Source organism: Ovis aries, chromosome 19 (genome assembly GCF_016772045.2).
Source record: "Ovis aries strain OAR_USU_Benz2616 breed Rambouillet chromosome 19, ARS-UI_Ramb_v3.0, whole genome shotgun sequence".
Taxonomy (NCBI): domain Eukaryota; kingdom Metazoa; phylum Chordata; class Mammalia; order Artiodactyla; family Bovidae; genus Ovis; species Ovis aries.
The window spans coordinates 11,141,540-11,168,663 of record NC_056072.1 but is presented as its reverse complement, the minus strand read 5'-3'; the positions used below and the strand labels follow the sequence as shown (position 1 = coordinate 11,168,663).

The following is a 27,124-nucleotide window of genomic DNA, read 5'->3' as shown; positions in this document are numbered from 1 at the left end:
TTCACTGAGGGGGATTATGGAACAGGAGACAAAACCAGGTCCTTTTTCCTTTCTGGGTCACGCTATTTAAACATCATTCAAATAAATTAAATTGCTCTTAAAAACTCACTCAATTCATGGAAATAATTTAATTTCCTCAATTCACTAAAATATTTCAGGAATAAGTCAATATGCCAAAGCAGAGGCCGATGTTCATGACCCTTGAATGGGAAACATCAAAGGCATCACTGGTGATAACTCACATGATAAGCAGTGATTTGCTTTTATTTCTTATCTGGTCTTTCACAACCACTGCTGACCTAAAGCATGAATTCTGTAGAACATGCGTGTGCCAGAGATGATGACTGTATCATCTCAGAGAAGGGGCCAGAATACAACTGTGTGGAGAGGATTTCACAAGATAGAAGGGATGGGAGGTGGTGTCAAATACAGATATGGCTCCAATGCACAGGCCTCCGCACAAAGTAACAGTATTTGCAAGATCACTGCATATTCCAGGCTATGATGAAAGTCAGCGAATGCACTAGACACAGGGCTGTCTTACCTTCTGCCACATGTTGATGAAGAAGAGCTCCCGAGAAACGTTGAATGACACGTTGGCATCATAGGCATCATCCCCAAGGTTGGAGATGGAGATATTTAGAGAGATATTCTTCACAGCCCCCAGAGCTAGATACGGGGTTTTCTCATCAACGCTAAAAGGAAAAATGAACAGCAATAAGTGTGCTAAAACTTTCACTAATATATTAGTAATATGGAATGTAGCAGGTAGCTGAGAGCAGGGGAGGCAGGTGGGAGAAACTCCTCTGGATCAGGACTACAAGTCCCAGGAACCCACTAATAAGCCCTGTGTTCTGGGATACCCAGCCAGCCCTCATGGGCCTCAGCTGCCACATCTAAGCATGGCGGGGTTCTGTGGTGTGTAGCCTAACTCACTCACTAGGCCATCCTATGGCTCATGTGAAATCTAGTGTATCCAACTTGGAAAATTATAACACATTTAATAACCTAATCAACTTCCCTGGTGGCTCAGATGGTAAAGCATCTGCCTACAATGCAGGAGACCCGGGTTCAATCCCTAGGTTAGGAAGATCTGGAGAAGGAATAGTAACCCATTCCAGTACTCTTGCCTGGAAAATCCCATACAGAGGAGCCTGGTAGGCCACAGTCCATGGGGTTGCAAAGAGTAGGACACGACTGAGAGACTTCACTTTCACCTTCTTTCAATAACCTAATCATGGATTTTGGTTATAGGATAATTCACTCAAATATTTCTAAGCACCTACGACATGCCAATCACTATTTTATGGGCTAGAGAATGCAGTGAACAAAAGAGAGTTCTTGCCTTTCTGTAGCTTTAAGGAGACAAAAAACATATACACAAAGAATCAAATATACAGATCAGATTGTGGTAAGAGCAATGGAGAAAACTTACAAAGGCTAAGAAGGAAAGAAGGCACCATAGTTCGAGGAAGAGTAGGGTGCAATTTTAAATAAGCTGGTTCAGGGAAGCTGCACTGATGAGGTGGCCTCTCAGTAGAAACCAGAAGGAGGAAAGATAACAAGATGCACAGAATTTGGGAACTAGCAAAGTCATGCCTGGTGTGTTCAAGGATAGCAAGGAGACTAGTGTGGCTGGAGAGGAACGAGTGAGGGGCAGAGTGGGGAGGGGAATGGGCTTAGTGGTGAAGGAATGGAGTCATCACAAGGACCTTAGTTTGCCTCTGAGACAGGAGATCCTGCAGGGCTCTGAACAGGGGATGATATGGCCTGACTTCCATATATAAAGGCTCACACTGGCTGTGATGTGCATGGTGAGTATACTCAGTCGGAAGGAAAGAGAGAGTCTGGTGAGAAGGTTCTTATAAGAATTCAGGTGTAAGAAAGTGGCAGTTCAGACCACAGGGGTAGAAGCTGAGGTTATATTCTAGATGTTTCAAAAATTGTGCCAATATATTTTGCTCACAGATTGCAAGAAGGGTGTTCAAGACAGAGAAGAGGCAAGGATAGCTGCAAGAATTTTAGATTCAACAACTGGAAGGAAAGAGGTGTCATTTATCAAGATGCAAAAGACCAAAGGTATAGAAGGTCAGCAGAGAACATTCAAGTGCTTACTGGATTTTTGAGAAGAGATGCTCAGAGAGCTGGATGTAACAGTCTGGAGTGGAAGCAGGGGGTCAGGGCCAGAGATACACATTTGGGGTGGATTAGAAGTGACCACTAGGGAACGCATGTAAATAGAGAAGGGGGGCTCACACTTAGGAGTTAAAGATGATGATAAGCCAGCAAAGGAGACAGAAAAAGAATGAATAAGGAGACAGGAGAAAAATCAAGACAGTCTCCAAGCAGCCACATGCTTCAAGAAAGGAGTAATCAGTTTCGTCAAATGTGGCAAACTAACATGAAAAATCAGAACTGGCCTTTGGAATTAGCCATCTGGAGGTCACTGGTGATCTTGGTAAGAACTTCTGAAGTGTACTATCAGGGATAAAGCTTGACTAGAGTTGGTCTAAGAGAGGTAGGGGTAGAAGAAATGGAAACAGTGGGCATAGCCAATTCTTTGGAGTTTTTCAGTAAAGGAAAGCAGAGAAATAGGATGACAGCTGGTGGGGGAAATGGGCTCAAAGAAATTGCTTTTTTATTTTCAGAAAAGAATTAACATGGCATATTTACACAATACTGGGAAGGATCTACTAGACAGAGGGCAAGTAAGGAAGAGATGACAAGGCACAGTTGCTGGGTGGCCTGGTGAACAAACAGAGGGGCTGGCCTCAGCTGGTATGAAGTAAGAAAATGGGGCACATGGCCCAGATGCATCAGTAGAAGTGTGGTAGGAAGAAATGAAAGTTCCCCTGGGAAGGCCTCTACTTTGCAGTGAAATAAAAGCAGAGTCCAAGACCAGGAAAGGCGAGGAGGAGGGAGGGATGTTTGAAGAGTGAGATGGAGGGAAATGGCAGCCCAGGAGAGAGTTGTGGGGTAAACAGACCATCAACGAGATGAGTATGATGGTGGTGGCAAGGATGAAGACGCACATGAGACTGACAATTATTAGGTGATGTGAGCTTCAGACAAAAATCACGCTGGAGAATAGTCTTTGATTGGCCAACCAGTTGGTAGCAGATGTGACCAAGCCTACAAGGGTTTGAGTGATGGATGCGTGTGTGTGCATGCTAAGTTGCTTCAGTCGTGTCTGAGTTTTTGTGACCTTATGGATGTAGCCCACCAGGCTCCTCTGTTCATGGGATTTTCCAGGCAACGATATTGGAATGGGTAGCCATCCCCTTCTCCAAGGGATCTTCCAGAGCCCAGGAAATCGAACCCGCATCTCCTGCACTGGCAGGCGGGTTCTTTACCACCAGCGCCACCTGAGAAACCCTGAATGATGGATAGTTGCTATTTTTGGCTACTCAGGATCCTGAAAACTTCCTGTTTGGAGGGAATCTCAAGATAGGTTGGAGAGGAACATAAGCAGTAGAGGGGGCAGACCTGCCTTTGCTCTCCTTTTGGTCATTCAAGTGTGGGCACTCAACTAAGTGCAGTCATGTAATTTAAGGGCAGTCAAGTGGCCTCAGTGTGGGTGGTGGATGCTGCCAATTGGGGCCTTGAATTCTAAGGGCTGCCCAAAGACACTAGGGCTCTCTGAGATCATCTAAGGCAGCTGCAGAGGAGTTGAGAGCCCAGAGTTGACATTTTGGGCTAAGCCTTGCCTCCCCTTCCTGCCTAGGCTCTGAACCATATCTTTCCAACAAATTCCTTTTCCACTTAAATTAACATGTTCATTGCTGTTTGCAACCATTAATACAGCATGAAAGAGAAGAGAACTCTCCAAAATCTCAGCAGGCTATAATACTTTGAAATATGGATTTTTGCAAGGGAGGAATCAGCATTACCCATCTATGAAGAGAGGACCTCACTTTCCTGCATGCCTGGCATGTCAACAAGAATAACATATGTAACAAGAGATCTAATGGCCTTGCTTTTGGAAGCAACACTCTGAGGAAACAAACAAGATGTGAAAAATTAACTTGGAGAAAAGCTTCAAATTCTTGAAAGGCCTCCAACAAATGAAGACCTTAACCTCAAGTTATTGTGGCAATTATTTATTATTGTTGGCCATTTTCATTTGAAACAACTGATGGGTTATTTCTGTCCTCCTGTTTGCTTTTGTAAGATTAAAGGAGTAATCCTCAGGCCTTGAAGAGTTATGAGAGTGTTAGCCTCACTTTATCTCAAGAAGGAATTGCATAAGCACCCACAAGTAGCTGCAGAAAGTGTCCACCATTTCCAAATGAAATATTAAGCATACAGAGAAGAGAGAAAAGCTGAGGACAATAGGGCAGGGGCTGCCTCCTCACACCAGTGTTGTTCATGCGATCAGCCTCCTACTCTCGAGTATAAATGGCAAGGGATATCTAACCTTTTGCCAGCTCCTAAAGCTCAGTCCTCTGTCACTGAATCATGCAGCAAGGTCATTCCCAGGATTTCAAAGTCAAGTGATGCAAACTTGGCTCTATGATTAAGGAAAGCCAGGGACCTTCCAGGGCCGAAAGCGAACCCAGACATTTTAATAAAAGAATCCTCAAAGCTGTTTTCACTCTTTCCCCACATCTAAAAATCCATGTACAAAACAGTACATCTCTGCTTCCAAAGCTATTCTTAGAAATGCAATGCAGTGTAATTTGCCTGGTGCTGGGTATTTTCAAACAAGTTGTCCTGAAACCTACAATAGCATGAAAAGCTCCTGATGTCAGTTCCATTTTTAGAGATGAGGAAATCGAGATGCCGTGAGATAAGGTGGCCAAGTTGCTGGGCTTAGAATTCAGTGCCTCCCATCCCTCTCCACTACTGCCACGTCCTCCAGCACCTCTCACTCCCCTAGGAGGCCCTTCTTGGTCTCCGTTCTGAGTGAAATAAACCTCCCAATTAGGAACTTCTTCAGTCCCAGGACTCCACCAGCTCTTCATGGCATTTCCCAAGGCTGGGTTGACATATTTATTTGTGGGCTATTTGATTAAGGATGATCTCTTCCCCCTACTAGGATCTAGGTACCAGCCGGCAGGAACCTATTTCTGGTTTTGCATGTCACTGAACCAGAAAGTGAAGAGGAACTAAAGAGCCTCTTGATGAAAGTGAAAGAGGAGAGTGAAAAAGTTGGCTTAAAGCTCAACATTCAGAAAACGAAGATCATGGCATCCAGTCCCATCACTTCATGGGAAATAGATGGGGAAACAGTGGAAACAGTGTCAGGCTTTATTTTGGGGGGCTCCAAAATCACTGCAGATGGTGACTGCAGCCATGAAATTAAAAGACGCTTACCCCTTGGAAGAAAAGTTATGACCAACCTAGATAGCACATTCAAAAGCAGAGACATTACTTTGCCGACTAAGGTCCGTCTAGTCAAGGCTATGGTTTTTCCAGTGGTCATGTATGGATGTGAGAGTTGGACTGTGAAGAAGGCTGAGTGCCGAAGAATTGATGCTTTTGAACTGTGGTGATGGAGAAGACTCTTGAGAGTCCCTTGGACTGCAAGGAGATCCAACCAGTCCATTCTGAAGGAGATCAGCCCTGGGATTTCTTTTGGAAGGAATGATGCTAAAGCTGAAACTCCAGTACTTTGGCCACCTCGTGTGAAGAGTTGACTCATTGGAAAAGACTCTGATGCTGGGAGGGATTGGTGGCAGGAGGAGAAGGGGACCACAGAGGATGAGTTGGCTGGATGGCATCACCGACTCGATGGACGTGAGTCTGAGTGGACTCTGGGAGTTGGTGATGGACAGGGAGGCCTGGCATGCTGCGATTCATGGGGTTGCAAAGAGTCAGACACGACTGAGCGACTGAACTGAACTGAACTGAACCCTCAGTTATAAAATGGTGCTGAACTTACTAGGTGTTCAACAAACTCTTGTTGAATGAATGGCATGGACAATATCCCACAACAGATTTTTGGTTCAACCTTAACATTTATAGGTGAAGATGCTGAGAACCCCACAGAGGAGCCCACTCTGATCAAGGTCACCTGAGCACAAAGGCACTGAGCTGGAACTAGTGCCAAACTGCCTTTGTCACAAAGGCAATCTGAGCTATAGCTCTTATATAAACTCCACCTCAGTCAGAAAGGGCTTTGACAACAAATGTCATTTAATGACATCTGAAGAAAACAGGATTCCACAAAGACCAAGCCCTCAGACAGGACTGCTGAAAGAATAAAATGGTGAGGCACAGTGTTTTTGTGCCAAACACTCCACGGGTGCTTTCTGATTTGCTGAAGAACAATCTTTCTAATTTTCCAGGTATTTCAGTCCCTGAGAAATTTTCCCATTAATTTTAATTTGCTTGCACAGTCTTTTAAGTGGGTCAGATTTCTAAGTACACCAATGACTCGTGTACTTTTATACAAAAATCATGATTAGTCATTAACATAAGGTACAAACTGTACAGTTCCTATAAAGCTTATCTTACAGCATATATCTGAGCTATCAGAAAGGAGTACACAAGGCTGTATACTGTCACCCTGCTTATTTAACATATGCAGAGTGTATCATGCTAAATGCCGGGCTGGATGAAGCACAAGCTGGAATTAAGACTGCCAAAAGAAATATCAATATCAGATATGCACATGACACCACCCTTAGGGAAGAAAGCGAAGAGGAACTGAAGAGCCTCTTGATGAAAGTGAAAGAGAAGAGTGAAAAACTGGCTTAAAACTCAACATTCAAAAACTAAGATCATGGCAGCCAGTCCCATCGCTTCATGGCAAATAGATGGGGAAACAATGGACAGTGAGAGACTTAATTTTGGGGGGCTCCAAAATCACCACAGATGGTGACTGCAGCCATGAAATTAGAAGACACTTGCTCCTTGGAAGAAAAGCTATGATCAACCTAGACAGCATATTAAAAAGCAGAGACATTACTTTGCCACAATGGTCCATCTAGTTAAAGCTATGGTTTTTCCAGTAGTCATGTATGAACATGAGAGTTAGACCACAGAGAAAGTAGAGCGCTGAAGAATTAATGCTTTTGAACTGTGTTGTTGGAGAAGACTCTTGAGAGTCCCTTGGACCCCAAAGAGATCAAACCAGTCCATCCTAAAGGAAATGAATCCTGACTATTCATTGGAAGGACTGATGCTAAAGTTAAGCTCCAATACTTTGGCCACCTGATGGGAAGAACTGACTCACTGGAAAAGACCCTGATGTTGGGAAAGATTGAAGGCAGGAGGAGAAGGGGATGACAGGATGAGATGGCTGGATGGCATCACCGACTCGATGGACGTGAGTTTGGGCAAGCTCCAGGAGTTGGTGATAGACAGGGAAGCCTCACATGCTGCAGTCCATGGGGTCACAAAGAGTCGAACACAACTGAGTGACTGAACTGAACTGAACAGCATACATACAGCCTCCTGGAAACATCTTGCTCATTTGTTATTAAAAAGAATAAGCATAACTGTCCTGATACATCTTACAGCAGCTGTTTGTGAACATGCTAGGTTTACATTGAAGCTGAGCATTAATTCACTCAATACTTCAAATGTCAGATGCTGCTACTGGCATCTTGGTGACCATGCGTGGTACTTCAGGATCACTGTAGAACCTGTACTCTGAGCTTACTCATTACCATACATGAAAAGCACATACCATTCAAAATTCCCTACTGGGCAAATACAATACATTACCATATCAAATCATTATATGCTGAACCACTAAAGGCCACTAAAGCAAATTCTTCCTTTTCTACCATCACAGAAACAGTTTTATGCAGACAATGTTTTGGTGAAGATTCTGAGGAAAGAAACTAAAGCAGCTAAATGGTATTTGATAATTTTCTATTAGATCATTTTAGACTTTCCTTAAGTCTTAAACATATAAACCATGATCTTATTTAAATAATTGTAATTAAAATATATTTTCCATAAAATATAATACTTTCATTGTTTCTTGAAGCTAGTTTAAAAGGAGCCTGTTCAGTTCAGTTCAGTTGCTCAGTCGTGTCTAACTCTTTGCGACCCCATGGACCACAGCATGCCAGGCCTCCCTGTCCGTCACCAACTCCCAGAGTCTACTCAAACTCATCTCCATTGAGTTGGTGACGCCATCCAACCATCTCATCCTCTGTCATCCCCTTGTCCTCCTGCCTTCAATCTTTCCCAGCACCAGGGTCTTTTCAAATGAGTTAGCTCTTCATATCAGGTGGCCAAAGTATTGGCGTTTCAGCTTTAGCATCAGTCCTTCCAATGAACATTCAGGACTGATCTTTAGTATGGACTGGTTGGATCTCCATGCAGTCCAAGGGACTCTCAAGAGTCTTCTCCAACACCACAGTTCAAAAGCATCAATTCTTTGGCACTCAGCTTTCTTTATAGTCCAACTCTCACATCCATACGTGACTACTGGAAAAACCATAGCCTTGACTAGATGGACCTTTGTTGGCAAAGTAATGTCTCTGCTTTTTAATATGTTGTCTAACTTGGTCATAACTTTCCTTCCAATGAACAAGCATCTTTTAATTTCATGGCTGCAATCACCATCTGCAGTGATTTCGGAGCCCCCCAAAATAAAGTCTGACATTGTTTCCACTGTTTCCCCACCTATTTGCCATGAAATGATGGGACCAGATGCCATGATCTTAGTTTTTTGAATGTTGAAGACAACTTTTTCACTCTCCTCTTTCACTTTCATCAAGAGGCTCTTTAGTTCTTCACTTTCTGCCATAGGGGTGGTGTCATCTGTATATCTGAGGTTATTGATATTTCTTCTGGCAATCTTGATTTCAGCTTTTGTTTCATCCAGCCTAGCATTTCTCATGATGTACTCTGGATATAAGTTAAATAAGCAGGGTGACAATATACAGCCTTGATGTACTCCTTTTCCTATTTGGAACCAGTCTGTTGTTCCATGTCCAGTTCTAACTGTTGCTTCCTGACCTGCATACAGATTTCTTAAGAGGCAGGTCAGGCGGCCTGGTATTCCCATCTCTTGGAGAATTCCCCACAGTTTATTGTGATCCACATAGTCAAAGGCTTTGGTGTAGTCAATAAAGCAGAAATAGATGTCTTTCTGGAACTCTCTTGCTTTTTCGATGATCTAGTGGATGTTGGCAACTTGATCTCTGGTTCCTCTGCCTTTTCTAAAACCAGCTTGAATATCTGAAAGTTCACAGTTCACATGTTACTATAGCCTGACTTGGAGAATTATTGCTTTACTAGTGTATGAGATGAGTGCAATTGTGCAGTAGTTTGAGCATTCTTTGGCATTGCCTTTCTTTGGGAAAAGAAGCCTGAGTAAAGTATACTAAGACACAGTAATCCAATTGAGTGTATTCCAATCAACTGTGTTTGAGTTTGCAAAACTTCTTATTATACTGTTATTAGGACTAACGTTATATTTGTGACCCACAACTATATTTAACAACGACAACTATAATAATAGTGTGCTCAGTGTGCTACTAAATTGTGCCTAACTCTTTGAGACCCCATGGACTGTAGCCCTCCAGGCTCCTCTGTCCATGGGATTTTTCAGACAAGAATACTGAAGTGGGTTGCCATTTCTTCCTCCAGGGGATCTTCCTGACCCAGGCATAGAACCCCAGTCTCCTGTATTGATGGGCAGATTCCTTACCACTGAGTCATCTGGAAACCCCTTCACAGATAACTGCCTTGTTGTGGAGTGAAGAGGCTTGTGTAACTCAAAGAGGCTATGAGCTATGCCATGTAGGGCCACCCAAGACAGACGGGTCATAGTGGAGAGTTCTGACAAAACAAGATCCACTGTAGGAGGGAATGGAAACTACCCCAGTATACTTTCTGTGAGAACCTCATCAACTGTTTAAAAAGACAAAAGATCTAACCAAGGTCAGAAGGTTTCCAATATGCTACTAGGGAAGAATGGAGGAAAACTACTAATAGTCCCAGAAAGAATGAAGCTGCTGGGCCAAAGCAGAATCAACGCTCAGCTGTGGATGTGTCTGGTGATGGAAGTAAAATCTGATGCTGCAAAGTACTGCATGGGAATCTGGAATGTTAGGTCCAAGAATCAAGGTAACTTGAACATGGTGAAGCAGGAGATGGTAAGAATAAACATTGACATCTTAGGAATTGATGAACTAAAATGGACAGGAATGGGCAAATTTAATTGAGATGACCATTATATATACTACTGTGGGCAAGAATCCCATAGAAGAAACGGACTAGCCCTCATAATGAACAAAACAGTCCAAAATGCTGTACTTGGGTGCAACCTCAAAAATGACCAAATGATCTTGGTTCATTTCTAAGGCAAGTCATTCAACATCACAGTAATCCAAGTCTATGGCCCTACCACCAATGCCGAAGAAGTTGATCAGTTCTATGAAAACCTAGAAGACCTCCTAGAACTAAAATTAAAGAAATATGTTCTATTCATCATTGGGGATTGGAATGCAAAAGCAGGAAGTCAAGAGATACCTGGAGTAACAGGTAAGTTTGGCCTTGGAGTACAAAATGAAGCAGAGCAAAGGCTACCTGAATTCTGCCAAGAGAATGCACTGGTCATAGCAAGCTCTCTTTTCCAACAACACAAAAGACTACTTTACACATGGCCATCACCAAATGGTCAATACCCAAATCAAACTGATTACATTCTTTGTAGCCAAAGATGGAGAAGCTGTATACATTCATCAAAAACAAGACCTGGAGCTGACTGTGGCTCAGATAATCAGTTTCTCATAGCAGAATTTGGGCTTAAAATAAAGAAAGTGGGGAAAACCACTAGGTTATCCAGGTAGGACTTAAATCAAATCCCCTATGAATATGCAGCAGAGGTGATGAATAGATTCAAGGGATTACATCTAGGTAACAGTGTGCCTGAAGAATATGGACAGAGTTCCGTAATATTGTACAGAAGACATCGAACAAAACCACCCCAAAGAAAAAGAAAAGCAAGAAGGCAAACTGGTTATCTGAGGAGGCTTTACAAATAGCTGAAGAAAGAAGAGAACCAAAAAGCAAGGAAGAAAGGGAAAGGTACACCCAAATAAATACAGAGTTCCAAAGAATAGCAAGGAGAGACAAGAAGGCCTTCTTCAATGACAATGCTTAAAAATAGAGGAAAACAACAGAAGGGGAAAGACTAGAGATCTCTTCAGGAAAACTGGAAAGATCAAGGGAATATTTTGCCCAAAGATGGGCACAATAAAGGACAGAAATGGTAGACACCTAGTAGAAGCTGAAGCAATCAAGAAGAGATGGGAAGAATACGTGGAAGAACTGTACCAAAAAGATCTTAATAAACCTGATAACCACGATGTTGTGGTCAGTTACCAAGAGCCAGACAACCTGGAGTGCAAAGTCAGGTAGGCCTTAGGAAGCACTGCTGTCAATAAAGCTAGAGGATGTAATGGAATTCCAGCAGAGCTATTCAAAACTCTAAAAGATGATGCTATAAAAGTGTTGCACTCAATATGTCAGCAAATTTGGAGGACACAGCAGTGGCCACAGGACTGGAAAACGTCAATCCTCATCCCAATTCCCAAGAAGAGAGTACTAAAAAATGTTTAAACCACTGGACAATTGCACTCATCTCCCATGCTAATAAGGTCATGCTTAAAATCTTGCATGCTAGGCTTTAGTATTATATGAACCAAGAACTTCCAGATATCCAAGCTGGGTTTTAGAAAAGGCAGAGGAACCAGAAATCAAACTGCCAACATTTGCAGGATCACAGAGAAAGCAAGGGAATTCCAGAAAAACATATACCTCTGTTTCATCGACTACACTGAAGCCTCTGACTGTGTAGATCATAACAAACTGTGGAAAGCTCTTATAGAGATGGGAATATCAGACCATCTTATCTGTCTCCTGAGAAACCTGTTTGTGGGTCAAGAAGCAACAGTTAGAACCCAACTGGAACAACTGATTGGTTCAAGATTGAGAAAGGAATACAACAGGGTTGTCTGTTGTCACCCTGTTTGTTTAACTTATATGCTGAGCACATCATGAGAAATGCCAGGCTGGATGAGTTATAAACTGGGATTAAGATAGGTGGGAGAAATATCAACAATCTCAGATATGCAGATAATACCACTCTAATGGCAGAAAGCAAAGAGGAACTAAAGAACTAAAGATGAAGGTGAAGGAGGAGACTGAAAAAGCTGGCTTGAAACTAAATAGTAAAAAAAAAAAAAAAAAAAAACACAACTAAGATCATGGCATCAAGCCCCATTACTTCATGGTAAACAGAAGGGGAAAAGGTAAAAGTGGTGACAGATTTCCTCTTCTTGGGCTCTAAAATCACTGCGGATGGCGACTGCAGCAATGAAATCAGAAGATGATTGCTTCTTGGCAGGAAAGCAAACAAGTGTGTTGAAAAGCAGAGAGAGACATCACTCCGCCAAGAAAGGTCCATATAGTCAAGGCTATGGTCTTCCCAGTGATCATGCATGGTTATGAGAGCTAGACCGTAAAGAAGGCAGAGCACCAAAGAACTGATGACTCCTGAGAGTCCCTTGGACAGCAAGGAGATCAAACCAGTCAATCTTAGGGGAAACCAACCCTGAATACTCACTGGAAGGACTGATGCTGAAGTTGAAGTTCCAGTATTTTGCTCACCTGATACAAATAGCCAACCCATTGGAAAAGTCCCTGATGCTGGGAAAGACTGAGGGCAGAGGGAGAAGAGGGAGTCAGAGGATGAGATGGCTGGATAGTATGACCAATGCAATAGACATGAACTTGGGCAAACTCCGGAGATGGACAGGGACAGGGAGGCCTGGCATGCTGCAGTCCATGGGGTGGCAAAGAGTCAGACACAACTGGGCAACTGAACAACAACAACATCTGCAAAGCCCAGGATAATAGTGTAGGGCAGTCAAATCCATCTGTTCTTCCTGCCCTGCCTTCCGCCTTCCACCCTCCAGCCTATTATCCCTCCCTTCCTCTTTCTAATCATTTATCTAGCCATCACTTTTTAAAACTACCTGCTCAACTGAGGCACCACTGATACAAATTCCATCCCTCAGGAAGTTCACAGGCCAGTGGAGGAAACAAACATGTGAGATATAAGTTGATGTCAATACGTGCTAAGAGATAAGGAAACATCCTTATGAGATCCTTTATGTGATGAGAGTACAAAGAAGGGATTCTGCAGGAACAGTGAGGTTAGGAGAGGGCCATTTGGGATATTAGGCAAGGTATTATCAAGGAAATGAACCATGAATCCTACAATTAAAGGGATGATAGCCCTGTCAACAAAAATGTGGCTGATTGACTATTCACACACATACACGCGCACACCCTAGTTCTTCCATTCATGGAAATCATATTAAAAAGGACACTGTGAAGCAGAACATATTCTCCCATAGGAGAAATGTCAAAATTGGGGCTGCATTCCTGAGTAACGATTCAGCATCCAACAAATCACAGATATTCTCAACAATGTGCCATAAAAGCAATGACATAAATTATAGCCACTGCAATTTAAAATCATAAACAATGATGCCTATTCTTAAAAATGAGCAGACACCATAAAATCAGAAATGGAATTTGACAGCTGAATGGGAACTCATTTGAGTTATCATTTTGCAGATAAAGGCCAGAATTAACCACTTTCCTGCAGCCACACAGCAGACACTGCCAGAGCCAGGCAGCCATCCTAATTTCTGGTCCAGCAATCCTCCTTCTACGCCCATTACTTCTAAAGTACATAAAAATACAACTAAATGGTATAAAACTTACATAAAACTTATTTGGGTATAAGATGAGAAAGGAAATGGTAGTTGCCTTCTTACCATTTTGAATATTTAGAACACTGAGTGGTGTCATCTCTTTACGAAAGCTATTGGGGGTGCTTATCTTCCTCTTGACAATTTTCCTTGAAATTGGTGGAGGCAATCAGGATGATTTCAGATGCCTTCAGCAGCTCTGTTGGGCAATCTCCTTCTTGGCACTTTGTTGACAACTATCAGAGCCTTTTAACAATTAGTGCTTAAAATTACAAACATGAAAAAAAACAAACCATAAAACCACAGCTCCTCATCTGATGTCTTCCTATAAGAAATATGAGCACAAAGCACCAAATAAACTGAGTATTATGTGAAGGAGCTGCACCATGAAGTGGATAAGAGAAGTCACGCCAAAGGAACAGGTGCTGGATAAGATGCAAGAGAAATACACAGTGAAGAAATCACTGTAGACTGAAGTTATCATAAGAAGTTCCGTAAGAGATGTAGAAATGAGTCACATCTTACAAGGATAAGGGGCATGAGGGGTGGATAAAAAGGAAGGACATTTCAGGCAGAGGAAAAAAAAAAAAACAGAGATAGGGATAGAAATGACTCAGAAATAATAAGAAAAGAGGCAGGACATTCTTAGCAAAATGATGGCTAGAAGGCAAATAGAATATGCAGGATGTACCCAGATTCCCATGAACCTTGAATGTCAGAGTTCTGAGTTTATCCTTGTAGGCCAATAAACTTTACAGTCATTTTGGGTCACTAATCCCAAGTGTGTTGCAAGTCATTTGATAATATATAATAAGGCACCAAAGTAAAGGTACTGTAAAACATAGTAGGCTATGGATGGTTCTGCTCCTGTTCCTAGAGGCCTTTTCACTATAGCCTCCAAGGCTGCAATTCTATCTGCTACCATCCCCATCTTTTACTGGAGGACTTTTTTTTTTTTTTGCTGCAGGTCAGTTAAGTGCCTAAGAATTAAGTCACTGATATTCTCTGTAGCAGCCCTCAACCAATGACTGATGGGAACAGGCATGTAATTACCCCAGCTTCATCGTCGAGTGAGTGGGTCAACCCTGAAGTGCAAACTCCAGATCTGTGCTGTCAGATACTGTAGCCACAGGACACATGTACCTTCTGAGCACTGACAATGTGGCAGATCTGAATTAGTATAAAAGATTCCAAAGACTCAGTGCAATAAAACAAACAAGGATTTAAAAATCTCAAACATTGCTTTTGCATTAATGACATGTTTAAGTGATTTTTGATAAATAAAATTTGTCACATAAGTTCCACTGTAATTTTTCAGTGTGACTACCAGAAAGCAGTCAGAAAGTTCAAAATTGTCTATGTGGCTTACATTATATTTCTATTTGCCAGAACTGTTCTAGCCTCTCAGTAAATTCTACATATTTTATTTTTAATATATTGCTGATTTGTGAGTAGTTTTCAGTGGCAGTTTTGCTCATATGAAGCAGAGGTCTAGGATAAATAAACTGGGGTAAAAACAAAATTGAGTATTTAAAGACATAAAATTGACAATATTTAGCTTCCTGAAACTCACTCAGTTGTAAAAGGCTGTAATAAATATTGTAAAATATATATTTTTTAAAAAAGGAAAGGTATCCCACATATGTACTTTTCTTCCTCAGAAAGTAATTTTTGAGTTTTACCAAAATCTGATGCCCCAAGTTGTGCACTGGGCAGGTGAACGTCATGGGCTGCATATGACATGGCAGGAAGAAGGAAGTAAGCCACACAGATCTAGGCCATACGGAACGCCTTCACTGTCCCATCTGTGCAGTGGAGGAAGAATTTATATGCTGACTCCAGTTACTGGTTGATGGCTGATGTGGGAGAGAGAGGGCATCTCTTCCAGCACCTCTGGCCCACTATCCAGTGGGCAGATCAGGCAGACAGATGCAGTTTCTGGAGCCAGACATCAGGCAAGCACACAAGAGTAAAGAGATTTGACATCACTGACAGTGCCTGATGATGGAGGCCCTACACCAACTTCACAACCCAGTGAAGGAGGCCTTGAGGTCTATTGCTGGCAGGTCACATCAGCTAATCCTGTTATCTTTGACCACCTGGAAGGGGCTCAAGGCTGTGGAGAAAGCCCTCTCCAGCCCTTGTGATCCACGTTCCGTTCATCTGCCTTCTTGCCCAACTGTCACAAGGATCCACCTCAGATGCCATAGTCTCCATTTCTTCCCACGGATCTAGGAAACATAGGTACGGGTGACCGAATACATCCCTTACCCAGAGCTGGCTACCAATGGGTTGCACCAAGGGTGCTGTTCTGGTTGTCTAAGACTGGAAATTGTTCTTAATAGTAGACTAGGGCTGTTCCAGCCCCAATCTAGTGCACCTTATGACAGACAGGATACCACCCTTGCTGAATCTGAGGGTGGTATCTGAATTTCTGAGCTTCCTCAGTGCAATTCACTTTGAGAAGAATGACCAGGGACCAATATGAGAAAATACAGATGGCAGCGAGCACAAGTTTATGAGCCCATTTCTGCAAGGCATGCACTCCATAACACTGTCCTTAGCTTCCCAACCCAGGAACGCAGTTGCCAATACCTCCAAGTGCAAGTGTTGACACCACTTTGTCCTAGAATGTCATCATGGTTATTACTCTTCAGCCTCTGTTCACCCCACAGGCTGAACACTTTTATAGTTAAGCCTACTGCTGTATATGAGAGTTGGTCCAAAGCCTCTGAGAGTCTTCATTACAGAAGCACTTGCATTCAAAGAGCCAGATTGGAGGCCTCTCCTCTGTAACAAAGGCAACTCCTCAGCAATCTAAACTATATAAAAACTCATTTTCATATCTGAAAATCCCAACATTTTTATATCTTCAAAGAATAAAGCTGCCAACATCAGCCTTTAGAAGTAAGATGCTAGTGGAAATGCCCTTACAACATTCTGTACACACAGAGGATTATGAAGAATAAGCTATGTCCTGGGGAGTAAATGTTAAAAACATCTCCAAGAGAGATGCAATAACACCCATTTTTATAAGATCAAAGTTTAGAGATGCGTGGTCTTGTAAAGCTGAAGTGGACTCCAGAATTGATTATAGAGCAGTCTCCTCCCTATTTTGCAGACAAAGACGTTGACTACAAAATAATGTACGTGGCTTAAGAACTTGTTGCGTGACTTGTGGTAGTATCACTTTACCTAGTGGCCATGCCAGGATTCAAACCCACTGCACCAGTAAATGTCTAGCTTAGAAAACAGAGCCCAACCTTACCTTCGACAAAGGAGGCAAGGCTATACAATGGAGAAAAGACAGTCTGTTTAACAAGTGGAGCTGGGAAAACCGATCAACCACTTGTAAAAGAATGAAACTAGAACATTTTCTAACACCATGTTGCTGCTGCTGCTGCTGCTGCTGCTGCTAAGTCGCTTCAGTCGTGTCTGACTCTGTGCAACCCCAGAGATGGTACCCTACCAGGCTCTTCTGTCCCTGGGATTCTCCAGGCAAGAACACTGAAGTGGGTTGCCATTTTCTTCTCCAATGCATGAGAGTGAAAAGTGAAAGTGAAGTTGCTCAGTCGTGTCCAACTTCACGATCCCATGGACTGCAGCCCACCAGGCTCCTCCATCCATGGGATTTTCCAAGCAAGAGTACTGGAGTGGGGTGCCATTGCCTTCTTCGACACCATACACAAAAGTAAACCCCAAATGGATTAAAGATTTAAACATAAGACCAGAAACTATAGAACTCCTAGAGGAGAACATAGGCAAAACACTCTCTGACATAAATCACAGCAGGATCCTCTATGACCCACCTCCAAGAATATTGGAAATAAAACCAAAAATAAACAAATGGGACTTAAAATTAAAAGCTTCTGCACAACAAAGGAAACTATAAGCAAGGTGAAAAGACAGCCTTCAGAACGGGAGAAAATAATAGAAAATGAAGCAACTGACAAACAACTAATCTCAAAAATATACAAGCAACTCCTGCAGCTCAATTCCAGAAAAATAAACGACCCAATCAAAAAATGGGCCAAAAAACTAAACAGACATTTCTCCAAAGAAGACATACGGATGGCTAACAAACACATGAAAAGATGCTCAACATCACTCATTATTAGAGAAATGTAAATCAAAACCACAGTGAGGTACCATTTCACACCAGTCAGAATGGCTGCGATCCAAAAGTCTATAAGCAATAAATGCTGGAGAGGGTGTGGAGAAAAGGGAAGCCTCTTATACTGTTGGTGGGAATGCAAACTAGTACAGCCACTATGGAGAACATTCCTTAAAAAACTGGAAATAGAACTGCCATTATGACCCAGCAATCCCTCTGCTGGGCATACACACTGAGGAAACCAGAATTGAAAGAGACACGTGTACCCCAATGTTCACCACAGCACTGTTTATAATATCCAGGACATGGAAACAACCTAGGTGTCCATCAGCAGACAAATGGATAAGAAAGCTGTGGTACATATACACAATGGAGTATTACACAGCCATTCAAAAGAATACATTTGAATCTATTCTAATGAGATAGATGAAACTGGAGCCTATTATACAGAGTGAAGTAAGCCAGAAGAAAAACACCAATGCAGTATACTAATGCATATATATGGAATTTAGAAAGATGGTAATGATAACCCTGTATGCGAGACAGCAAAAGAGACACAGATGTATAGAACAGTCTTTTGGACTCTGTGGGAGAGGGAGAGGGTGGGATGGTTTGGGAGAATGGCATTGAAACATGTATAATATCATATATGAAACGCATTGCCAGTCCAGATTCGATGCATGATACAGGATGCTCGAGGCTGGTGCACTGGGATGACCCAGAGGGATGGTACAGGGAGGGAGGTGGGAGGGGGGAGGGGGGTTCAGGATGGGGAACACATGTACACCTGTGGTGGATTCATGTTGATGTATGGCAAAACCAATACAATATTGTAAAGTAATTAGCCTCCAATTAAAATAAATTTATATTTAAACAATTATATTAATTAAACTAAAAAAAAAAGAAAGAAAACAGTCCATGTCAGGTAGTTCTCTGGAAGGGATTAAAATGAGGAATTGGGTACAAAGGTGCTAGAAGAACTGAAAGAGAAAACAAGGAGAGATGAGGAAAACCAGAGATTAAAAGCAACTATTAGAAGATAGAGGGACAGTGGGTACAGGTTGTGACCAGAGCTGGGACTGCCCAGAAGGGGATGAGACCACAGAGGGGATATAGGTATTGCCAGAGATATTGCATGCAGTGGGTGGGGTTAGGGAGAAATACCTTGAGTTTTCTCCTTCTTTCTCCCTCTAACCTCTCACTGGCCAAATTTAACAGAAGTTTGTTGGTAAAGGAGCCTGGGACATGTAGTTTTCCAGAATTAGGCCCCCTAGGAGCAGGGCAAAGAAAGGTGGTGAATGGATTAATGCACTATGGTTTTAGATTCTTAGCCCCTTACTCTTGGCTTGTAACAAGCTGGGGAAGCTATCCTTTCCCCAGTTCTCTCATGGTGGATTCTGGACAAGGAAACCTTGAGTTCCAGCAAGGGACTACAAAGCATTCAGTCAAAAATCCCTGTTTCCTACAGGGATGGGATTGTTTTTGTCTTGATGGCTCATTTTATTTATTTATTTATTTTAGTTTTTTTTTTTTTTAGTTTTTTATTTTTTAAATTTTAATATCTTTAATTCTTACATGCGTTCCCAAACATGAACCCCCTCCCACCTCCCTCCCCATAACATCTCTCTGGGTCATCCCCATGCACCAGCCCCAAGCATGCTGCATCCTGCGTCAGACATAGACTGGCGATTCAATTCTCACATGATAGTATACATGTTAGAATGTCATTCTCCCAAATCATCCCACCCTCTCCCTCTCCCTCTGAGTCCAAAGGTCCGTTATACACATCTGTGTCTCTTTCCCTGTCTTGCATACAGGGTCGTCATTGTGATGGCTCATTTTAGTTAGTTTACTTTGTTTTCTACTTAGTTTAATTAGTTTTACTGCCTATTCCAGTAACTCTCACTGAAACATGAAAGTATAAATCCAAATATCAATTGTCACTGTCATGAAAAATCATTAAAGTTTCCTGATTTGAAGGTTATAGCTATTGTGGCAAGCATTTAGGAATTTATTTTATTAACCAAGACCATTAAAAAAGATATCACTTCTTTTTTTTTTTCATATAACATTCTTTTGGTCAAAAAAATAAAAAATCACCAAGAAACACCCAAAAAAGATACTACCTAAAAGGTACAATTTTCGCTAGATTTAAGAAATCAAATCTAATCTTGTTTTATATTTTAATATACTCTTGAATTATAAGAGCTGTTACTTATGCCCAATTATTTGTCTTATCCTGTGGTTATCCTATGGCTGGCCCCACATACGCCCAGGACATGGGCAACGTCCTGCGGTTTATAGCCTCACCCCGGATCACCTGCTTCAACGGATATGATGATCCTCATACTGACCACCTCAGGATCCCCTTATTCACACCCTGAAACGTGTTTCACTGTGTTGAAAACTTAATGCCACATCTGGGACCCACCTGCTTCTCAGGTGTGCCCAATCCACATACCTCTGCCATCACTCAGCTTCTCCTCCTGACCTTGGTTTCCCTGGATATATTCCCCAGTCATTTAGGCAAGACTTCAGCTGAATCCCTGGGTCACTTACAAAGCTTGTTCCAGACCCCCAACTATCATCTATCTGGGCATTTTTCTCCTTTCAAATACTCTTTAAGAATCCCTTGGATTAAAGACCTAAATGTATGACTAGAAACTATAAAAATTCTTAGAGGAAAACATAGGCAGAACACTCGATGACATAAATCAAAGCAAGATCCTCTATGACCCACCTTCTACAGTAATGGAAATAAAAACAAAAGTAAACAACTGGGACCTGATTAAACTTAAAAGCTTTTGAACAGCAAAGGAAACTATAAGCAAGGTGAAAAGACAACCCTCAGAATGGGAGAAAATAAAAGCAAATGAAACAACTGACAAAGGATTAATTTCTAAAATATACAAGCAGCTCATGCAATTCAATGCCAGAAAAACAAACAACCCAATCAAAAAGTGGGAAAAAGACTTAAACAGACATTCCTGCAAAAAAGACATACAGATGGCTAACAAACACATGAAAAGATGCTCAACATTGCTCATTATTAGAGAAATGCAATTCAAAACTACAATGAGATATCACCTCACACCGGTCAGAACGGCCATCATCAAAAAGTCTACATACAATAAATGCCGGAGAGGGTGTGGAGAAAAGGAACACTCTTGCACTGACGGTGGGAATGTAAATTGATACAGCCACTATGGAAGATGGTATGGAGATTCCTTAAGAAACTAGGATTAAAACTACCATATGACCCAGCAATCCCACTCCTAGGCATATGCCCTGAAGAAACCAAAATCGAAAAAGACACATGTATTCCACTGTTCATTGCAGCACTATTTACAATAGCTAGAACATGGAAGCAAACTAGATGTCCATCGATAGATGAATGGATAAAGAAGCTGTGGTACATATACACAATGGGATATTACTGGGCCATAAAAAGGAATGCATTTGAGTCAGTTCTGATGAGGTGGATGAACCCAGAATCTATTATACAGAGTGAAGTGAGTTAGAAAGAGAAAGATAAATATCGTAGTCTGATGCATCTATACAGAATCTAGACAAATGATACTGAAGAACTTATTTTCAGGGCAGCAATGGAGAAACAGACATAGAGAATAGACTTATGGACACAGAGAGAGGGGAGGAGAGGGTGAGATGCATGGAAAGAGTACCATGGAAACTTACATTACCAGATGTAAAATAGATAGCCAACAGGAATTTGCTGTATGGCTCCGGAAACTCAAACAGGGGCTCTGTATCAACCTAGAGGGGTGGGATGGGGCGGGAGATGGGAGGGAGGTTCAAAAGGGAGGGGATATATGTATACCTATGGCTGATTCATGTTGAGGTTTGACAGAAAACAACAAAATTCTGTAAAGCAATTATCTTTCAATAAAAAAATTAATTAAAAAATAAAACAACTTGGACTGTAAGGATATCAAACCAGCCAATTCTAAGGAAATCAACCCTGAATGTTCACTGGAAGGACTGTTGCTGAAGCACTAATACTTTGGCCATATGATGCGAAGAGCTGACTCATGGAAAAAATCTCTGATGCTGGGAAAGATTGATAGCAGGAGGAGAAGGGGGCGGCAGAGGATGAGATGGCTGGATAGCATCACTAACTCAATGGACATGAGTCTGAGCAAAATCCAGGAGACAGTGGAGGACAAAGGAGCCTGGTGTCCTGCAGTCCCTGGGGTCACAAAGAGTCAGAGATGACTTACAGACTGAACAGTAACAACAAAGCTTTTGTTTTAAATCCATACCTTTAAGAAGCTTTAATATTTATATTGCTTGTGTCCTTAAAATCTGCATAAACCAATAATAATTCTCTGTTAAATAGAATATGCTATCTCTATGGATGTAGGTTGTAACATTCTCTAATAGTGGGCTACTATGCATAGAGTTTGAGATGTGCTTCACATCTTGCCATGCTTTATGAATCCCTTCTAATCATGCAAAAGAGGCCCGCATGGCTATTAACTCCAGAGATCATGGGGCACCTCTGCAAGGCATGTCAACTAAAGCTTACAGCAGGTCAGGGAAGTGACTCCTGGGAGTAAGTTTCTGCTTTGAAAACCATTTATATGAAACCAGAAATATCTGTATCTCCAGCATACACACCCCCTTAGGATGGTTTTATGCTCATTAAAATAAGTGAAAAGTATTTACTAAGGTGAGCTGAGCTAAATCAGCAGTTTCCCTAGCAACATTCAGATCATCCATGTAAATATCTGTTACTTTAAAAAATAAATAATACATCTATGTCCTCACTGACTTTGCTAGCATCAGTGTGGCCTCAACTTTGGCTCATTTAATAACTCATTTAGTTATAGAATCAGCATTTGCTTCAAAGGCTACTTTCTTATTAATGAGGCAAACATGAGAAGCCCAATGGCCCACCTTGTCCCTTCAAGCAGCTTAGGCTCCCTCCTCCCGCCCCATCTGCTTAACTGTGAAAAGAACTGCTGGTTCCCAGCGAACAGAGGAATTCAAATCCTCATCAGCCTTGACTTGAGGAGTAGTTTCCGGAATCACTAAATCCTACAACATCTGGAACAAATCAGGTTCACTCACTGTAACAACTGGATTAAAGACAAAGAATACTTTGGGGGGCAGAGGAATTCCCCAAATTTGTGGGCTGCCCAGAGGTCTGATGTCATGGTGGGGATGGTGTGTGGTGATGGATGACCTGACCAGCAGTGGCCCGGTGCCACCCTGTGCCACACACGCCGCCCATCAAACTCAGCCACCACACATTCAAAATGCAAACAGCGGACCTACATTTCACGGTCACTGGCAGGCCAGACAACTCAAGACAGTCTAAGTCAGCAGGACCACCAGAGTCCCTCCATGAGTAATTCTTAATGGCCATCATTCTTCCCTGTTTCTGGCTCAAGAACCAAACAGAGGATGTAAATGGTCACAGACAATAAAGCATATTGAAATTACAAGTCTACTTGGATTTGGAACCTTCTTCCTGTGAGGTAAGCAGTCTCAGGGACCAGAGGAAAGTGGCTCTTTCCACCTGGGTCCCCACAGGTAGAAACAAGAATAGACACAACAGGTGCAGCACTTTGAACAACCACAAATGGCCATGCGTCCACAAAGTGGCTGCCACATTCACCACGATGCCCAGGTTTTCTGCTTTGGACCTGAAGTGTTGGTTTTCGAGAGCTCACCTAAGCTCTAAGAGACAGTCAGCTGTGTCTTTAACAAACTCAAACAAGGAATGAATGCTTCAATGAATTTATTTCATCACCAGGGTATTGTAGATGCTGGGAGATACAGGGTCAGGCAAACACTTTCTCCAGTGGCATCTAAGATGGGTCTCACATTAGAAAAATGGAAATGTAACATGACACCAGCCTTATAAGAAAGTCTCAGTCCTAGATATTATAATAAAAATCTTTTGTCTATTCCAGTAAGCAAAGCAAAATGTTTGTTTCTCCAACATGTATCTTTCCCCCAAATCAGGGAAAACTTCTAGAATTGGGTTTTTTTTTAACTGTTTTTGTGTCACCAAATACTCTTGGCAGTCTAGTGAATTGAATAGACCCCTTCTCAAAATGTTTTTAAATGCATAAAATGAAAAAGAGAGTTACAAAGAAACCAGCTATATAAAAATATAGTGATAATTTTGTTAAAAAATATGTGGTTTATGAATATGTGTTCTTTTCAGGATAACACTGGGTAATAAGGTTTGGGGTGGATCCTACTGCTTCCGTAACTTTGACATGGGGATGAATGTGAATGATACATTGAAATACCTTCAACACTGAAACGATATAAAAACATCAGTGATTTCTATATGTGACATTCACAGGTCCTGCTAATATGGCTCTGCTTTGTTGTCTACATTCATAATTGACTACGATGCTAAACTTCACCGTGATGCTAAATTTTACTCTGAAGTTAATGAAAATTAAGCTGTGACTGTTTTCCTAAGTTCACAGACCCCATGAATTCTATGCACAGACCACTAGGGGATTTGGATCAGGTTAGGAACCTCTGTCTTATGGCAGGTGAGAGGGAGGGACTGACTCAGTGCTAAGGAGTCACCAGTGATGATGAAAGGTCGGGTGGAGGGAGAGACGGATAGCATGCTCAGCCTCCGACACAGGGAGGAAAAGAAGTACACTTCTGAAACGTGTAGGATAAGAGATTTGTAACTGCTGTTGGTTTCCTTCACCTTAATCCTTCTGTCCTGGGACTAACCATGAGCCATTTTTAAAACTGACGAACCTGGGGAGGCTGGACGGAGAGGTGTGTAAATGAGAGTTTTCTCCTTCTTGGCTCAGGAAGTTAAATAGATTGTGTTCTTTCACACAAATCATAATTTTCTCCCAGAAAAAAAAATGAAAAAAAAAAACTTTTTTTTTTTTCTTGAAGGAATACAATTGTGGACTGAAACAATGGCATTCACCTCTTGTTCAAATCTCATTATCACAAAAAACACTCTTTAAAAAGAGGGGAAATGGCTGCTCACACCACCTGAATATCATGCATCTCTCATGCCCTGAGGACTATATCTGCCCTTGGCTCCCACTGGGAGGGTATTTTGCAGTGAAAGCCGTCTCTCACATGGGACCCTCTCCTTTATCCCAGTGTCTGGATAGCTCTCTTTAAAAACAAAGTCCTGGGGAAGAAACAACCAGAAATAATCATAAAAGACACAAAGTCCCACTTACCCCCTGCGGGGACCTTCTATCCATCACCCCACAGGCTTGGTTTCTAAAAATTCAGAAACCCTCCAATTCCAAGAAGGCAGATTAAAGTCCAGCAGCAACTGTTTCCCCCTGCTCATATCTGATAAACATTGAATTTGGCTTCCTTTTGAAACCCACAGTTCTGAAAAGGATTGAGACTTCCTGGCCAGATCTAAGAAGGAACAAACTGTGAGGTGTGAGTTCTCCAGCATCTTAGGTGGGGTTCTCTGGCAGCAAGAATTCAGGTTGTTGCGGGGGATGCCACTGGAAGCAGGTGGTCTTAGGTAGAGTCTAGCCTTGACCCTTATTCACAGGGGGCTCTGGAGCACAAAACACAGCCTAGAAACACCAGTACTAGAGGCAAGAGGCTGGCTTTTTGTACCCTAAATCAGCCAGTCAATGGCTAGGGTTGCCCAGGGTGGGTGTAACCTCCCAGGCAAGGTGACCCCCGTGAAGCAAGGGCCCTTCTCCAGATCAGAGGAGGGGCAGCTGTGAGCCCTTGGCAGCCAACACTTAATGGCAGCTGGGAACAGGGCACCTGCACTCTTAAAGGGGTTTGTGACAGCCTTTTCCCAGCCTTGTCATTTTTAGGTCAAGATAACCTGGAATGGAGTCAAGAAGAAAGACTCATAAAATCTAGAAGGTCTTTACCTGTAATGTACGGGCAGCTCATGATCTACCCAAGCCTGTGTATCACCTTGACTCTGGAGGGAGGTTACTCTTAGGAAGAAAGCTGGCCTTTGTCTTCCTTCTGCCAAGAGAAGCAGGGTCACTTTCTGATTCGCCTAAGGTTGTATCAGGTGGCTCAGAACAACCTTGTGTGCATGCCCAGTCACTCAGTCGGACACAACGAATGTTGGAGAGATGTTAGTAAGAGGGCGTGTGCAAGAAAAATATGAGCAGCGGTAGGTTTACTTCAGAAAACAAAACAACTGTGCATCTTCGGAATTTGGCTTTTCTTCCAGTAACTAAGTCTGCCCCGGGATGGGTGAGTCTAGTGTTTGTGGCAAGAGACCAATACCACAGTCACACAGAACAAGCTGTAAAATCTTAGCAAAAAAAAGCACATGGCTCCCTGTTCACTCTTGATCTGACAGAATGAGGAATCTAGTTGCTACATTCTTTTGATAAATCTTTTTCTTAGGTTGAGTGTCCAGTGAGAAGGAAAATGACAGCCATATGATTTTGGCCCTGCTGGAAAGACCCTACATAAAACCTCTGACAGTTAGCCCTATTTGGAAGCCAAGTAAAATATTAGCAAAAATAAAAATAACTAAAAAATAAAACATAATATTTTATTAGGTACCCCTGCGAGACAGGTCCAGCCTTCCCAGGTGGCTGGAGAGGGAGCTATGAGCCTGGTCCCAGCCTCTTCTATGGTTGCCATGGTTACCCCTCAGCTCTGTCTTCAAGGCTCCTCTATGGATTCCCCATCCTCTTACCATCCAGATGGAAAATCTCAGTCAGTGTCTGCTCAGCGGGGGGAGGGCTGTCCCTGAAACCCGATATTCGTTGGAATGGATCGCTGCTGCTTAAGTGTGGTAGGGCCTCACACCAAAGCTGGTCCACTCTTTAGGAAGCTACAAATCAGATCCTCCTGGAGACAGGAAGGTATTTCCCACCTGGTTTGCAGCACGGCACTGTGAGAGCAAGGGCTCCCCAGGCCACCAGGGCCATTTAAAGTCAGAGGCCACAAAACACTGGACTTGGCCTCAGGAACCTCCCACGGGGCTTTTCTTCTTCTCTTGCTGCTCCATTGAACTTTCTTTCTAACCCCAGAAAAGTGACTCAAATCCCTGCCCACCAGCTTCTTGTTCTGCTGCTGAAATACTATTCTATCCATGAGAATCACTAACCACAAATAAACAGCGAGCTGGGCTTGTTTCCACCCTGTCAGAGTTACTTTGTAGGACAGTGGAGTTGCCAGCCGTCTGTGCCTCTCCCGAGTCAGGCTGCAGTCAGGGCTGCAAAACTGCGCAGCTGTGTGGCCTAGCTCCACCCAGGTCCCTCCTGAATGACGGACCGGGCAGAGGTCAGATCCTCTCTGCACAACATGTGCTGCAGACACTTCCCTCACCTGCCGTTTCTGCTGT

At 42.4% G+C, this 27,124-nt stretch overlaps 1 protein-coding gene across 2 annotated transcripts in view; it reads right to left on the bottom strand.

Moving 5' to 3' along the window:
• Nucleotides 1-27,124, bottom strand: part of ITGA9 (integrin subunit alpha 9) — a 368,750-nt gene that overhangs the window by 134,156 nt on the left and 207,470 nt on the right. For both annotated transcript variants that reach the window (XM_004018225.5, XM_060402078.1), the window contains exon 18: nt 545-695. In XM_004018225.5, coding sequence (XP_004018274.3) covers nt 545-695 — 151 coding nt within the window. The remainder of the gene's footprint in view (nt 1-544; nt 696-27,124) is intronic.